This window comes from Euwallacea similis, chromosome 34 (genome assembly GCF_039881205.1).
Source record: "Euwallacea similis isolate ESF13 chromosome 34, ESF131.1, whole genome shotgun sequence".
Taxonomy (NCBI): domain Eukaryota; kingdom Metazoa; phylum Arthropoda; class Insecta; order Coleoptera; family Curculionidae; genus Euwallacea; species Euwallacea similis.
The window spans coordinates 606830-623602 of NC_089642.1; the positions used below are offsets into that span (position 1 = coordinate 606830).

Below are 16773 nucleotides of genomic sequence, written 5' to 3' on the forward strand. Positions count from 1 at the left end.
CCACAATGCCCCGTAAAAAGACGCCGTTTTGAGCATGAAAACCTGTTTTAATACAATTATGGATTTTGATTATAGACAAAACGAACGAGGCTTCATAAAAAAAAAATGGCGGACACGCACTTATGAAAATATCGCAAAATGGCGACACTTCTATTACTGCAGGCAAAATTCGCAACGTGCATTTCAGGTCATCGAACCATATTTCTCAAGGAAAAAACGCCATTTTGAACCTGAAGATGATGCTATGGATAAAATATTGCTGGAGTCACGTGGTTGCTAAATACGTTTAAATGAAATGGCGAACGAATGACTGCGGCAAAATCTTGACCTGAGCAACATTTAAAAGGTATTTAGGAAAAAAATGACGAGAGCGTGATAGTTTAATACATTCTAAATATTCTATTATCAAATTATGTAACAAATTCTTGGATTTAAACACGCGATCTTGTAAAAAACAATGCAAACAACAAGTCATGTTTAAAATTATAAAAATTGCCACAAGATCGCCTCATTCGATCTCTCGTCAATCTACGCCAATGACATCGACGTAGAGCTGAACTCTAGAATTGGTTTATTAATTTATGACTTTTTTTCATTTATTAATTTATTCAGATTAAATTAGAGTGGCACAGTGCAGCGTGAGTGGCGATTGCGAAGAAAAAAAAATGGTTGTTTTTTTGACATATTTTTAGTTACCTTTAAATTCATCCTACGCTTATGAGTATCTTAAATGAGTTTCATAAATAATAGAAACGTACCCCACATTTCTTGGTTTTTAACAATTTAATTTAAAGTTCAACGGTGTGGTACTAGATGTGAATGTACACGGCATTTGAGACGCTATTTTATTTTTTTTATTTTGAAATTTTGTAAGCGTAAAGTACTGAAAAAATGGAAAATATCTGAGGGTTTGGGTACCCATTGGGTTCACCTTCACCGTCTTGCTAACAAGAAAACTGAAGAAACAAGGGCCCCTTCTTTCTCCAAAAAAAAAACAGAAGACTTCTGGAAAATTTACCAAGCCAAAACGCATATTTATAATAAGCAAAATTTGGATTCTTAAAGCGACTCTCAGACCGATACCAAGCGAAATCTAGTACAATCGTCATGAAACGTACCCAGCGACAAGACAACGCATTTCCCAGGCGGCTGAGAAAACACCACAATGGATATACCATCACCGAAAGCCGAATTTGCCTACCACCACCCATAAGGTAAGTGGTCTAAAACGACTGGGCTAAAGTGGTACCAGCGAAGAAGACCTCTTCTGAAGAGCAGCAGCCGAAGAGACCAGTGAGTGACATTGACTCCGCGAAGAAGCACGCACCAACGACCTGTCGCGAAAAAGTTTGTTAGCCCCGGTTCTTGGAGATTGCTGGAAGACCCTAGAATATTCCAAATTTTGATATTTTAGGGTTGTTTATACACATTTTGTCCCGAAAGGTAAGTTTTTACATAGGTTTAGTGTTTTTTATTGACGAATTTTTATTGTCGACAAAATTTTGTTCAGCAACCACTGATTGTCCCTCGCACAAGGCAGCAACTCCTCCTGAGCCAAACAAAAAAATAGTGGTTCATAGAAATAAGCTGCGATGGGCTGCATGCGAGCCAAGAAAACATAAACTCATCACGTCCTAATTCGCTTTCAGTTGAAGTCTTGATTTGACTTTTTTTGCTCGCCACGTTTTGCTAACAAGCCCGTTAGCATAATGCCCATTAAGTCCATTAAGAAGCGAGGAAAAATACCGAATTGTTCGCGTCGCCGGGATTGATGGCTCGAAGAAAGAAACAACCGATGTCCACAAATTGCGGCATTTCTAATATTAAAATGTTGTGTAGTTCCTTCTTGTCGAAGAGATTACTGGGACTTGGCTGGGTCACGCCGTAAAATAAATTCGACCATCGGCCACCGCAAAATAACTGTTGTCCAGAGTAAATTCTTATTAGCATAACTGAAAGATGTCCCCGGGCGACTTTACTACATTTTTATACAGTTCATTGCATGTTTACACATATAAATCGGTACCTAGAAACCCAGTTTTCAATTTAAAAAATGACGATAATGTTTCCATTCATTCGCGTTGGTACACCATTATGTTTTGTTGTGCGCACGAAGAGAGTCGTTTAACATAATTAATCGGTCTAAAGATGATAAATAGGATGCGAGTGAAAGTTGAGAGAAGATTTTTCATAATATGTCATCTGCTCAAATTACCAACTCCTCGGAGGGTTTATTGTTCTACAAACGGTTCGTCGATCTCGCGCAATTTTCTGTTGATTGATTGACTACAATAATTAGTCCGAGCAATCTATCTGCAATTAGTCAGAGCGTATTATTGCCCAACGACCGATTCCCAATTTACCTTCGAAGTGCACCATCATCTTATACAAATAGATAATTGATGACCAAGTCTAATTGCCAGAGTTGCAACGCCGGCAATTACGGATAATCACGGTTCTTTTCTCAAAAACCCAATTCTGATGCTCGGTAGGTACTGTTTCAGTAGATGCCGACCATTCTAGATCTCGAGGTACCAATCGGACATGCTCTATAATGCCGATTATCGGCCAATTAAGGTTAGTGTCACGACGCCATTTTTGCTCTTTCCGTACTAAACAAATTGCGGTGAAATCCTTAATAAGTTTCCAGTTGACATTTTGAGGCTTTGTTGGATACTGCTGAGCAGCAAAAATTTTAATTACGATACCCATGAATAGATCTAATAATTATCTTATTTGTTGCGTTGCAGAGATTTGCCATTAAATCGGAAATTGGATTTAACCATAAAGGGTCAGCTCTGTTTTCTACGTGAACCAGGCGGAATAACATAAATGGCAACCTCGCGCTTGTCAATTGTTCCCAACTAAAGATGGCGGCCCCTTCAAGCCCTATGCGGAGTAGCTACCGTTGACGTCGTTTCGCATATGAGCGGCGTTGCCGCAATTAACTTAATTTATTGAGATTTGCTTAGCAATATTGGCTCTAGATTAGTTCTTAGTAGATACATAATACATGGAGAAACATTATTTCATTCTTTACTGTTTAACAATAAATTCATTGTTTAGAAAAAAAATGTACTATCTCATCCATCCAATTAATGTAGATTGCAAAATTTGGTATCGTAACCTGGTTCTTCTCGGCAATACCGGTTCAAGTGATATAATAGTGCATAGGTTCGCCATTAAATAACAGTAAAACTCGAATCTGCTTTCAGAATTAACGATAATTAAGAAAAGTTCCCATGAGCTGTTAATGTTGCTTTATTAAGCCGATTGTTGCAGCTTTTAGATTACTTTATTAAAAGCTACTCTTACGTACAACGTTTTTTCGACTTAATGAAACGTTCAGGGAGGCAGAACTTTATCTTCCTTCTCTGTTTTGTTGTAATCATTAACATACGAAGATTTTAATCCACAAAATCCATTGTACATGCAAATCGTTCCGATTTCCAAGGAAGATAAATCTAACGTAAATTTTGGTAAAAATTCTATTTTTTCTTGCAGATTCCGTTACTGTCCTGGCATGCGGCTGATATATTTGATTATAACAGGAGCTGTCCTCGAGATATGCTACGCAGGTGACGAAGGAAACGAGTCAGATGGAGACACTTCGAGGAAAATTCTGGGCTCTAGGTATGATGGTATTAACTAGAAAAAATCTCTTTCAAATTCCTCCGCGAGCAAAGACACTAACTAATACAGGTATACAGAGTGGCCCATAAGAAACGCATCGGAAGGCTTAATTGTCAAAAAATATCTTCTTGCAGGGATAAAATTGAAATGCTTCATTTTTGCTTGTGAGGGACATAACTTTTAACGTTTTAGTCTTCTAAGAGCCGATATATCAGAGTCTTCTTAACTTTACCGAAAAGATAGTTTCCATGGAGTCAAAGAAGTTGGCCAACCTTCAATGGAAATTACCTGGCTGGTAAAGTTAGCAGGACTTTGACACATGTACTTTCCTTAACCTTTAAGACCAACTAAACGTAGCTGTTATATCTCGAACTCAACTCAAAAACTCAAAAGGAATAATAGAGGCTTGCTGAAAGGGGCTGGAAAATACCACATAAAAAAAAAATCCTTGCTTTCTTACTTTGTATACAGGCTGTCCCAAATTCAACGTTGCCGCTTTTTTTAACATTATATATCAAAATCTTTCCTTTTTAAAATTTCATACACCAACGAAATATTTATATGATTTAGTGCTAAATGGAAGTGTAATCTCCTGAAATTTCTGAACTGCGAATAGAAATCAAGTGCGATGGCAGACATAAATGTAGCTAAGTAGTTCTGAACTACATCCGAGGGGCCTCATGTCCTTAATTCGCCACTAACTCTAAGATATGGTTCTCTGTAATTTGAAAAACATACACTTGAAGCAAGTAAAAACTAGGGCGTGTAGATCATAATTTACTTGAAGCAAGAACATGCCAACAAGCCAAATAAAAGAAAAAAAAATGATAATTAGTGAATTTAAAAATATCCTACGCCAATGATTTTTAAAGCTTCCTTATCAAGTGATGACATTTAAGTACAATAGAACAGGGACGTGCTGGACGCATTTTAAGGTCAAAACAGCATAAATGAAACAGACATTATTGGAAAACTGTTAGATCTCAAAATATTATGGTATATATGTTAGTGACTTACTCTACACACATTAAAAGCTATGAAAATTCTCTATAATTTGAAAAATATGCAGGGAACACGTATATAGAAATTTAAAATAAAATACAGCGACCAAGAAAATCAGGATTGTTTTTAAAGGAATTAAAAGAACCACGACAACAAAAAAAAGGTCGTCACTTATACCCCAAAATTGTAAACATTTTTTGGGGTTTTGACAAACAAAGTACTCCACTGTTTTTTGATGTTAAAAGTTGACAAATCTAAGTTTTGTAAAAAATGAGTGTTGGATCGAAAAAGGTAAAAAATGTAAAGCAAAATAGTCTTTTATCATTTGAAGTTCGCATAGGAAAAGCAAGGTTTTCTCTAAAGAAGGGCGTTTAAAAAAGGGCTCAAAAGAACACGATTTTGAAGTAGATAACAACCAACGACAAAAAACAAGTAATGGAAGATATTAATGTGGGATTGCTAAATCTCAAAAGCAATGAGACGCCAGTGATTTAGTGGTTACTGAGAGTTGTAAAGGTTCCCTATAAATTGAAAATTATTGAGGTATACCCCTAGCTATAGTAAAAGCAGTGGCGTATACACATACTCAACGCGATTTCAAATTCAGAAAAAAGGCAATAAAAGAAATGGGAAAAATAATTTCTAAAAATTGCATTTTTATTCAAGAAAAAACAGGGGCGTACTGAATACAATGTACAGAGCCACAAAACACTAGAGTTTCTATCCTTTAAGAAAAACTTGCATTAAATTGAAGTAAAAGCTATACTGAGCACAATTTTAAAGTAAATACCTTATAACTAGAATGAAAAAGAAAAATAAACAGGAGAAATAATTTTGAAAAATGGTTAGCTCTCAATATATCCTGATATAATAACGTAGGTATGACATGTTTAGCACCATGCACCGTAGGTGCTCCACTGCTATAGTAATAGCTCGTTATACAGAGTGGTACCGCATTAATAGAGGAGTCTTAACATTGCACTAAATTCCCGATTTTTATCCACAGCAAGCTTGAGCTATTTCACCTCTTTTTAGAGCCTTCCGGCACGTTTTCGAATTAGCCACCCCGTATAAAGCGAATAATAAATCTTGAAGCATAATTGACATATCAAATCAAAGAAATACCATAAAACAATCAATTTCCATAATAATTAGGTCTCCAACTATGGATGTCTCTCATTAAGGATGGGAACTGGGTAATTGTAATTACATTCATTAGCCGAGTCGTCCCTATTATGTAAACCGCGTATTATTGTACATAATCATGTAAAGTAAAAAATGTTTTACGGCATTAAATCCGTTATAAAATGCTCATTATTTGCTTGTGGTTTTCAAGTAACAAGATATTTTTAATGCCGTGTTTTCAGCGTGGTTACGTCAGTATCGGTGGTCATGGACGCTGGTAACAAGAAGAACACATTATTCACCGACGCAGTAGGAAAACCGCAGCCTAAACCTTTGAAGCCTTCCGAATTAGCCAGCCCTATAGATCTCCTAAACCCGGATAGATACGAGTTCTACACCTTCGACGACAACGGAGATTTGGTGAAGAGATTGATGTCTTTAGACGAAATCCGGAGCATTATCGCCACAGGAGACAGTGATGTTTTGATGGATTTGGACTCTTTCACTTCCCAAGGGTTTTTGCCGGAGAAAAGGGTCAGCGATGTGGTCACTAACGTGCAAAGCGTGGTCAAGGACGAAATGGAGATCTTGAAAGATCCAATTTCGAAGCCGATCTTCGACACCCCGGATGTTAGCGACACTTGGAGCATGATCCTGCCCGCGGTCTTCGGGAATTCCGGGGAAGACATTAAACCTGAAAAACCACCGGGTTTTGTTACGCCCGAGACGATCATGTTGGAGCCTACTTCGCAGGCAACATCAGGACCTAATTTAGTCGATAGCATCTTGAGTAGTAATACGTCCACGAAAAATCCTAGTTCTCCGATTTACTACAGCAGCCCTCCACCCCAGTTGCCTACTTCGAACACTCCTAATCCTCAATTGAACGTGGAAATCATCTCCAATGGGGGAGTTAGTACTGAGAAAAAACCTACAAGGCCGGCAATTAGCACTACTAGTATGCGGCCTTTATTAGTGAGGAATCCAACTAAAACTACCAGTTCCCAACCAAGTACCACGCAGAAAACTAGTCCAAAACCTTTAACCTCTGCGTCACCTTCACAAATACTTACGACCACAAAGCTTATAGTCACTACTCCAAAGCCTTCAACCACTCTAAGCGGCATTGCATCGTCTACCACGTCCGAAAGACCCAATATATTCGGAATACCTGCAGATTTATTCGTCACCGAATCCAGACCCACATCCTCTAGACCAGTCTCAAGTCCCACTACCAACATTTTCGGCCTTCCTTCTCTAAACGAGCTAAAGAACAACCTTCCATCATCAACTAAATCGACGACAATTCAAGGTTCAAGTGCTACAAAAATTACTGTGAAACCTCAACTAAGCACCTCTTCCACTGTAACTAATTCTAAGACCGAAACCACAGTCCTTTCTAACATCGTACACCCAACCATTGTGCATCCAACCACATGGGCGCCGAGTCCTGAAGATGCACAATTCTTCAGCATCTTCAAGGAGGTTCTGGGGCAAACCTTAAGCTCCGACAATAATTCAATTGGGTCAAATTCCCAAGACTCCACCACCGATACGGCTTCGATCACCCATGTCCTCAGTTTTGAATCCAATAAAGTGCCCACCACTGAAGTTGTAAGTGACGATTTGACCACTGAAACTGTTACCACTACGAAACTGCCGCCTCTCTTAAGTTCTTTGAACGACAACCAAAAATTATCCGCCTCAGAACTGCTTGATCAACTTTTGGTGACCACAAATATCTACGAAATAAACACTGAATTGGCGACCGCCAAGCAAAACCTGACTTCAGAACCAATCGTCACCACTACCAACAATGAGCAAGACGTCATTTCATACCCGCCTACCACTGACACAGCTCTAATGCAGAGTATTGAGCAACTGCTCTCTCAGGCCGTGGGAGATGTAGAGACTGTCGTCAATCAGACCACTGAAGGTGCTGATTTCACTAGGTATAACGATGTTGTCATTAGTAAAGAGGGAGAGGCTGAGATAACCATCACTTCTACTGAAGCTCAAAGTGTTACAACCAACACTGAAGGAGCGACTGGTGAGATTAGCGGATCTACGGGGACAACACTGTCGCAAATGAGCGGACAGGTCACGGAAGGGCCGCAAAGTTTCATCACTAATCGAAGGAATGATGTCACTGAAGCTACAAGCACTATGGAAGATGTGGCAACCAGCACTACTCAAGAGACTACGACATACTACTATGTAGTGAGGACCAAATCGCCGGAATTGTTGGGCGTTTCCACGACCAACAGGAACAGAACCAAGCCAGCCAAGTATGATCTCAGTTTGGAGCAGGAGGTGATTGCTGAGGAATTAAAAATTGCTGAGGAATTGAAGAACATGACGTTAATCCCGAACAATAATGCCACAGATCAACTGAAAGTGAGTGAAAGCAATGTTGTTTCGATTCAATCCAATGTAGCTACTACGGAGGACGTTCCGAGCACCACTGATAAAACTACGGAAGAATACACTTCAACTGTAGTAACTGAGGTAACTACTGAAGAAGCTGCAGCTACTACTGAGACTGCTACAACCTCCTCCATTAGCACCACTACCGTTACCACAACTACCACTACAAAGAGACCTCCAAAACCTTCCATTGTAATCAAGCTGAACCAAACTAACACAATCGTGACTGAAAACGAGAAAGTTGTGGCCAACAAAACCATCTTTACGCCGCCCATCACGACCGAACTCTCAACGGCAAAAATCGACAAAAACTCAACCCAAGACCAAACTTGGACTTTAGTATCTACGTTGGCCCCACAGCAGGCTGCAGACCAAAACATTCCGCCCCCCACCATTCCATACCCTGAAATCATAGATTCTCCTCCTCGTGTAGACTTAGTTCCCAAACCGATGCAAGGATTCGGTCTGGAAGAAAGTACTTCCTCCCTGGACATCGATGTGCATCAATTCGTCCAACTTTGCAACGAATTAGCATTTGGCTTCTGGAAAAGTGTCACCACAGGATTAAGTCCTGCAAGAAGCATTTTTATCTCCCCCTTCGCTTCTACGTCCATGCTGGCAATGGTCTTTCTAGGAGCCAAAGGGTCGACCTCAGAAGAAATGAACGAGATTTTAAAGCTCGATGACATGGTCACTTTCAACCCGCACTTGACATTTAAAAGCATTTCTGAGTCGATTGTTAGCGAGCCCGGTACTGGCATAGCTACCACAGCTATCATCAGGGAACTCTTCAGCGACAGAAGCAAGGGTAAACTGCTGGACTTCTACAAGAACCGAGTAAGGGCGTTTTATGATGGATTTGTGGAGGAAGTGAGCTACCGGGAGATTGGTGACGTTATACGTCGAAGGTCTAATCTTTTGGTGAAAAAATACACCAATGGAAAATATCCCCAGTTTCTTAGCGATGCTTCAATCACAGCTCGGTCACCATTGAGTGGAGTTGGGATCAACATATTCGAGGTAAGTTGTTAAGATATTTTTCATATTATTAAAAACGATGTACAGGGTGATTCACTTAACTGTTTCATTAGAAACTGTCGTACTTGTAACTATTCTAAATTTTTCATATTTTAGGGTTAAACTACTATAGGTACGTTCTATTTTTTTTATATTTTGAAGGTCATACTACTTCCGGTTACACCGGAAGTCGAGGTCAACTTCCTTATTTCAAATGGAACACCCGGTATATTTTTGCATTTTTGGAATCTAGGGAGCTGATTAAATTCTTATTAGGCATTCCTATGCCAAAACCCAACCGTTCTGAAGATATTTTGGTTTAAAAGAAAAATCTTTCTAAAACACCATATCTTTAAAATGTAAAATTCTCAGCTATTATTGAAACAGCTTTTATGAAAGTAGGTTGTAGCAGCAAAATTTGCTGACATGTTAACCAGATATGGTAGATTAGGTTAATGAGAAGAGTTTTCATAAATTTTATACAGGGTGTCCAAAAAACAATGTCAAATTTAAAGAATTATGAAAGCAAAAAAGTCGTTTATTCCAAATGGAGCACTCCGTATATTTTTACATGTCTAGATTATAGATTTAATTCTGAATCGATTACTTTAAGTATCTTATTATTAGTTGGTTTTGAAAAGAACATGACTGCTTCTTGTAAAATGCGTTAATGTAATTGCCAATTTAATAAGTTTGCTCAGCAGTTTAGAATCATGAACTTTGATAATACTTATTCAAACAGTAATATTTGAAATTTATTCTTCATTCATGGAGAGTGTAACAAAAACAAATAAAATTAATTTAAAATAAATGTTTAGAAGTTAATGGGATCGTATTGAACTTAGACACTTAGAATTATTATTGTCCAATATTAAAAAATCGCAAATTAGAGCAAAAGCGTTAATTTTAGGTATAGAGGTGCTTAATAGTAAGCGATTCAGAATTAAATTTAGAATCTAGACATATAAAAATATACGGGGTGTTCTGTTTGAAATAAGGAAGTTGATCTTGACTTCCGGTATAACCGGAAGTAATATGACCTTCAAGATATTTAAAAAAATAGAATGTACCTATAGTATTAGGTGTACAACTTTGCTTCCGCCGTTTTTTTTCCGAATTTCGCGATTTTATTGTAAAAAACTAATTATACCTTTAGGATCCAAAGTATTGTCCATCGCTGGCCACTACTTTCTCCCATCTTTCGGGCAGCATACGAATCCCGTGTTGAAAAAATTGGACATCTTTTGAAGCGATCCACGATTCTATCCAATTTCTTACTTCTTCATAAGACCGGAAGTGTTGGTCAGCTAGCCCATGTGCCATGGATCGAAACAAGTGATAATCAGAAGGAGCTAGGTCAGGAGAATATGGCGGGTGGGGTAGGACTTCCCATTTCAATGTTTCCAAGTATTTCTTGACCACTTGCGCAACATGGGGTCGAGCATTATCGTGCTGCAAAATCACTTTATCATGTCTCTCGTTGTATTGCAGCCGTTTCTTTTTCAATGCTCGGCTCAAACGCATTAATTGGGTTCGATAAAGAGCACCTGTGATTGTTTCAGTTGGTTGTAACAGCTCATAATATATTACGCCGAGTTGATCCCACCAAATACAGAGCATGATTTTGGAACCATGAATAGACGGTTTGGCCGTCGACGTGGAAGCATGGCCGGGATATCCCCAAGTCTTTTTGCGTTTGGGATTATCGTAATGAACCCATTTCTCGTCCCCAGTCACAATACGATGCAGAAATCCCTTCCGTCTTTGCCTTGCAAGCAACTGTTCACAAGCGAACAGACGCCTGTCAATATCTCTTGGTTTCAACTCGTACGGCACCCAATATCCTTGCTTCTGAATCATTCCCATGTCTTTGAGGCGTTTTGAGATTGTTTGTTGAGTCACTCCCAATGATTGTGCCAATTCTTGTTGACTTTGACACGAGTCTTCGTCAAGTAATGCTTCCAAGTTCGCATCTTGGAAAACCTTCTTTCTTCCACCGCTATGTTGGTCTTCGACGTGAAAATCACCGTTCTTGAAGCGCTGAAACCACTCACGACATGTCCTTTCACTAATAGTGGCTTCCCCATAAGTATCTGAGAGCATTCGATGAGCCTCAGCAGCAGATTTCTTCATATTGAAGCAGAAAAGTAAAACCTCCCGCAAATGACGAGAATTTGGCTCGTACACTGACATTTTCAATTGCGAATAACTTTATGATGAAGACACAAATAGACTAATATTTTTATGAGGTTATGTTAACAGGTGCCCAAGGCTCCTGCATGCCCACATGGGGTTATTTATTTCGATCATTACTTACCGCTACATACATCTATTCAAAAACGGCGGAAGCAAAGTTGTACACCTAATAGTTTAACTCCAAAATATGAAAAATTTAGAATAGTTATAAGTACAAAAGTTTCTAATGAAACAGTTACGTGAATCACCCTGTATTCTATTTCGGATCCTATCAAGTAAAAACACTTTTAAATTGGTTAAATTCTTCAGAACACAACTCAGTTTCTTGACTTTACCTCAGGGCACAGCACGCCACTAATTAATATCTGGCTTAATTGACGATTTTTCTCGCCAATTTTGATTTCAAATTTCTTCAAAGGGAATTTTTAAACTTTCTCATGTCAGTGTCTTTAGTTTATTTTCTATAATTTTATAGCTTGCCACAGGACCTAGTATGCCACTGATTTGTGTCTAATTTAGCTGACAATTTTTCCTGTGAACTGGATGGCTTTGATGTGGTATATCGCAAAAATGCAGTGGCAGCGACGACTTTCTTCAAAAGGAAAATGACATAATAAAATTTTAAATTTTATTATGTCAGTTTTTATTAGGTCGTGTAGTATGAAATGAGTAGAATTGAATTGAAACTTTAGTCATTTTTTTTTCATATGAAATGTTTTTATTGTCAATCGAAATATGCACCACCATTATCAATACACTTCTGCCATTTAACGGGAAGTTCATTGATTCCCCTGCTGTAAAAGCCTGCAGGCCGGAAGTCGATAAACTCTTGGAAGGCAGCTTTGACAGCCTCGTCGGAGTTGAACGTTTTCCCTACCAAGAAGTTATCCAAATTTTGAAAGAAGTGGTAATCAGTGGGTGCTAAGTCGGGTGAATACGGTGGATGACGAAGAGTTTCCAATTCCAACTCCTGTAGCTTGGCCAAGGTGACTTGTGCGGTGTGTGGCCGAGCGTTGTCGTGCAACAATAGCGGTGCGCTTCGATTGACTCATCTTGGCTGCTTAACCGTCAGTTGCCTCATCATTTCGGTCAGTTGCCGGCAGTAGACATCAGCCGTAATCGATTCACCAGGTTTCATGAAGCTGTGATGGATGACACCTGCGTTGGACCACCAAACGGACACCATAAACTCCTTTTGATGAAGATTTTTTTTCGCACAATGTTTTGGTGGTTCATCTTGATCCAACCACTGCGATGAACGTCTGGTGTTGTCATATAGGATCCATTTCTCATCACAAGTAACAATCCGATTCAAAAATGGATCGTTATTATACCGGCACAACAAAGAAACACAAGCTTCGAGACGTCGTTCTTTCTGTATGTCGCTCAACTCATCCGGTACCCACTTGTCCAGCTTTTTCACCTTACCAATTTCAGCCAAATGAGTCAATATTGTTTTTTTGGCTACACTGAATATTAACGATAATTCGCTTCCACCACGGCTTTCAGATAATCGTTATCCACTTGAGTTTCAGGTCGTCCACGTGGTTCATTTGTTCAGGTTAGTTCAGGTCAAAATTGCCAGAACGAAATTTCATGAACCAACGAGATACTGTTTGCTGTGAAGTGACTTCAGTACCAAACACATCATTAATATTGCGAGCCGTCTGAGCTGTTGTGGTTCCACGGTGGAACTCATATTTCATTAACACACGAATTTCACTATTTTGCATGGCTGCACAAAATTTTTTATAAAAATAAAAGTTTTCAATAATTTTTAACACTTTAAACTCTGATCGAAAGAGGAAGAATGTGCCTTTTCCACATAAAAAAGTCAAGTCCAAATATAGATTTAGAGTGAAGTTATTCGCAATTGAATGTGGCATTTCGAGAATCTACTCATTTCATACTACACGACCTAATAACTAAATCATTACTAAATTTTCTGTTCTTAAATTTCGGATCCCGACCTAGTACGCCGCTGACTTATATCTAATTCAACTGTCAATTTGATTACTTTGATCTCACATTTTCAGAGGCGTATTACGAATATTTTTAAAAGCAAAATTTCTTAAAGCTTCAAATGTTAGCATTTTTCACTCGTACCAAAATTTACGTTTTTAGTAGTCCAAATCAGAGTCTCATACGTCACTGATTTATATCTAATTTTTCTCCACGATGAAAGTCTTCAAATGTTCGGTTTATACCTCACAATAGTTCGAAAACGCTTAAAGATTTGAAAAAATGCAACGGAAAAAGAAATTTGAACAATAAACAAAGAATTTCAGGCTGTTAATTTCCCGTAGCGTATCACAAAAAAAGTTTGAGATGGTAAAAAGGGGTCCAACTCCCGAGAAAGCACTGACATAGATACAGGGTATCCCTAAAATCAATGTCAAAAATGGTATCATAAGATTATTTGAGTTAAAACATTAAGATTTAGTTCAAAAGTTATTTGAAAAAAGTGTCTCGTTTAGATGCTATTGGCGGTCAAAGTTTTTGAAAAAAAAACATACTTTTTGTTATATCTCGAAAATGCTTCAATAGATTTTAATGAAACCCACTGTGCATTTATTCATTAGTACAGGGATTATTTTCATGTAACATTCATGGCTTTTCGCAATGTGAAAGTGGTAAGTTCTTAGTCATCTTCATAGAAAAATTATCAGAACTTTTCATTGGGTAGCCTTTTCTATCTCTTGGAAATTTTTCGTACGGTTAACATTTCACGCCGAAAAAAATTATTTACTTTTCTCATACAGAACACCAACTTGCCATTACTTCGATAATTATCGAGGTATCGATAATTATCGGCACTTGTCGATGTTTCAGTTGAATAGCCAGTTAAGTCTCCTGATCTGTAGTAAAAAATCGAACTCATAAAAAATTTAAAAAAATAAAAAAACAATTTAAATGAATTATGAAAAACGATAAATTATTATTATTATTGTTCTTAATAAAAGAAACAACTGAAAAGAAACGTCAAAAAATTTTGATTAATTTGTATGACATTTTCCAAAAGTGACGTCAGCGTTCACATCGACAAGTGCCGATCGAAGTATCGATAATTATCGAAGGAATGACAAGTTGGTGTTCTGTATGAGAAAAGTAAATAATTTTTTTCGGCGTGAAATGTTAACCGTACGAAAAATTTCCAAGAGATAGAAAAGTTGGAGAAAGGGCTAATGTATCATCAGAAAAAAAACCAATACGATGCAACTACCCAATGGAAAGTTCTGATAATTTTTGTATGAAGATGGCTAAGAACTTACCACTTTCACATTGCAAAGACATGAATGTCGCATGAAAATAATCCCTGTACTAATGAATAAATGCACAATGGGTTTTATTAAAATCCATTGAAGCATTCTGGAGATATAGCAAAAAGTATGTTTTTTTCAAAAACTTTCACCGCCAATAGCATCTAAACGAGACACATTTTTCAAATAACTTTTGAACTAAATCTTAATGTTTTGACTCAAATGATCTCATAATACCATTTTTGACATTGATTTTCGGGACATCCTGTATAATACGTAGATTTTATTGATGATTTGCAAAATTTCATCGTATAAACTCTGAAAAATTGTATCTTTAGATTATAAGATTTTCAAGTAAGCCTTTCAATAAGTTACAAAAAACAGCAATAAATAATTATTCCAGACTGATTGCTCTCAAACCTCGACTGAAGGCAGAGATGGGGAACTGCACTTCATCGTCTATCCCTCATTGAAGCAACGCCGTTTGGTGCCCATTCCTGCTGTGGTGTACAAAAATGGCTTCCTGGCAGGCTACGAACCAAGTGTAGATGCTACTGCAGTGGCCCTTGGCGGCAAAGATCAAGTAGTGAGCACCATTCTTGTCGTCCCCGGTCAACAAGGTATTGCTGCCCCTGTGGACGGTTTGACCAGGTTGGAAAAGAGACTAGTGGAGAGCTCGTTCAAAAAAGGTTAGTTTTATATAGTCGGAATTATTTGGACAAACAATCGTTGTTCCAGGTGCTTGGTCAAGGCTGCTCCGTTCTTTGATTCCTCGCCCAGGCCTCGAGGTTCAAATACCCAGATATTCCCATAAGTCCGTAATTAACGCGACTAATACGCTGCAAAGAATGGGGCTGCATGAGCTGTTCAATTCGAGCACGGCTGACTTGAGGGGGCTCAATGGGGTTGCCAACGAACTTCATTTATCTGATGTGTTGCAAATCAACAAATTCGCCACTTGTGGAGAAATGAGGGGAGATGACGCTCAGCATTCGGAGGTCTACCCTGCCACCACCATGAGGGGAAGGTACCCGCAATTTTTGATAAATTATTTTTTTCTTATTTTAATGGTTTTTTCTTGGCAGAGCTGCTCGTCGTTTGCGACAGTCTTTCCGTCATTCGCCGGACCAAGAAGAACCGCGAGATTATCAAAGGGCTTTCCACGACCCTTTGCACGACCCTTTGCTATTCACATTGCCTTTGTCTCTACGCCCTAGACAAGCGCGAATACCGGAGGTTCCTAGATTAAGGTTCGATAGGCCGTTTTTGTACTTCGTGAGGCACAATCCCACAGGACTTATTTTGCATATGGGCCGGTTTAATCCCCGGTTGCTACCGTGATCGATTACTTAAGTGCAGGCCAAGTAAAAGCGTTACAATTCAGTATTTGGCAAACCGGACAAGACTGTAAAAATGGAATTTTTATGTTCTTAGTTTAGCCTTTTAAGGAAATTCGGATTTGCCGATTTTTATGCTATAATAGGACTAAGAGTACTGTGTAGGTGTAGCTAATTTATTAAATTATAGAGCAAATAATTTTCCAACAGGGAAATTAATTTACGTTCTTGTGATTGTATATTATAACAAAATTTTTAGCTTTGTAGTATTGTTTATAATGAGTGTTAATTTATTATAACTAATACATAAATGTGACATTACAAGAATAGAGAATACCCTCAGTTCAGGTTCGAACCTGGACACCCTAATATAAAAAGCAATAATTATTATCAAATTCTTGTTCTTGTGATCAATTAATGCTGGGAAAATCACCACCCTGCCCTATGCACAAAGCTTATCAATATTCCGGAGGTTCCGATATTTTGCAGCACCACTAATAAATTTCGGCATCACAATACAGAATGTTATTTAAGTGCGTGGCCAAAGTTCAATTCTTTAAGTGATTTTAACACGAAAAGCTTATATTAACATAGGTCCAATAATGCTTCGTTTTCAAGATGCAGGGTGTAAAACTTTTTTTTATCGCTACATATTAAAAAACACTAAATAGCAAGAAGACACAAACTAATATGACGTTAAAACTTGGTCGCAGTTTTTAGTGTAGTAGAAAGGAATTTTTTAAGCCAGAAATTGTTTGTCTCCTTTTGCTAATGAC

The 16773-nt window shown here is 38.1% G+C and overlaps 1 protein-coding gene across 1 annotated transcript; it reads left to right on the plus strand.

The window, feature by feature from the left end:
• The first annotated feature begins 1153 nt into the window (after positions 1 to 1153).
• Positions 1154 to 16363, plus strand: LOC136418268 (serine-rich adhesin for platelets). The gene is made up of 6 exons (XM_066404286.1): positions 1154 to 1443; positions 3505 to 3633; positions 6003 to 9207; positions 15064 to 15349; positions 15399 to 15687; positions 15746 to 16363. The coding sequence occupies exons 2-6, from the start codon at positions 3524 to 3526 to the stop codon at positions 15999 to 16001; spliced, it is 4146 nt and encodes a 1381-aa protein (XP_066260383.1). The 5' UTR covers positions 1154 to 1443; positions 3505 to 3523; the 3' UTR covers positions 16002 to 16363.
• Positions 16364 to 16773: the final 410 nt, after the last annotated feature.

What these genes read in the sequence shown, in the direction of transcription:
- LOC136418268 (XM_066404286.1), top strand. Translation starts at nt 3,524, where the DNA reads ATGCGGCTGATATATTTGATTATAACAGGAGCTGTCCTCGAGATATGC. An exon ending in AGGAAAATTCTGGGCTCTAG is followed by an intron (nt 3,634 to 6,002) that starts GTATGATGGTAT and finishes CCGTGTTTTCAG; the next exon opens with CGTGGTTACGTCAGTATCGG. An exon ending in GCCACCACCATGAGGGGAAG is followed by an intron (nt 15,688 to 15,745) that starts GTACCCGCAATT and finishes TTTTCTTGGCAG; the next exon opens with AGCTGCTCGTCGTTTGCGAC.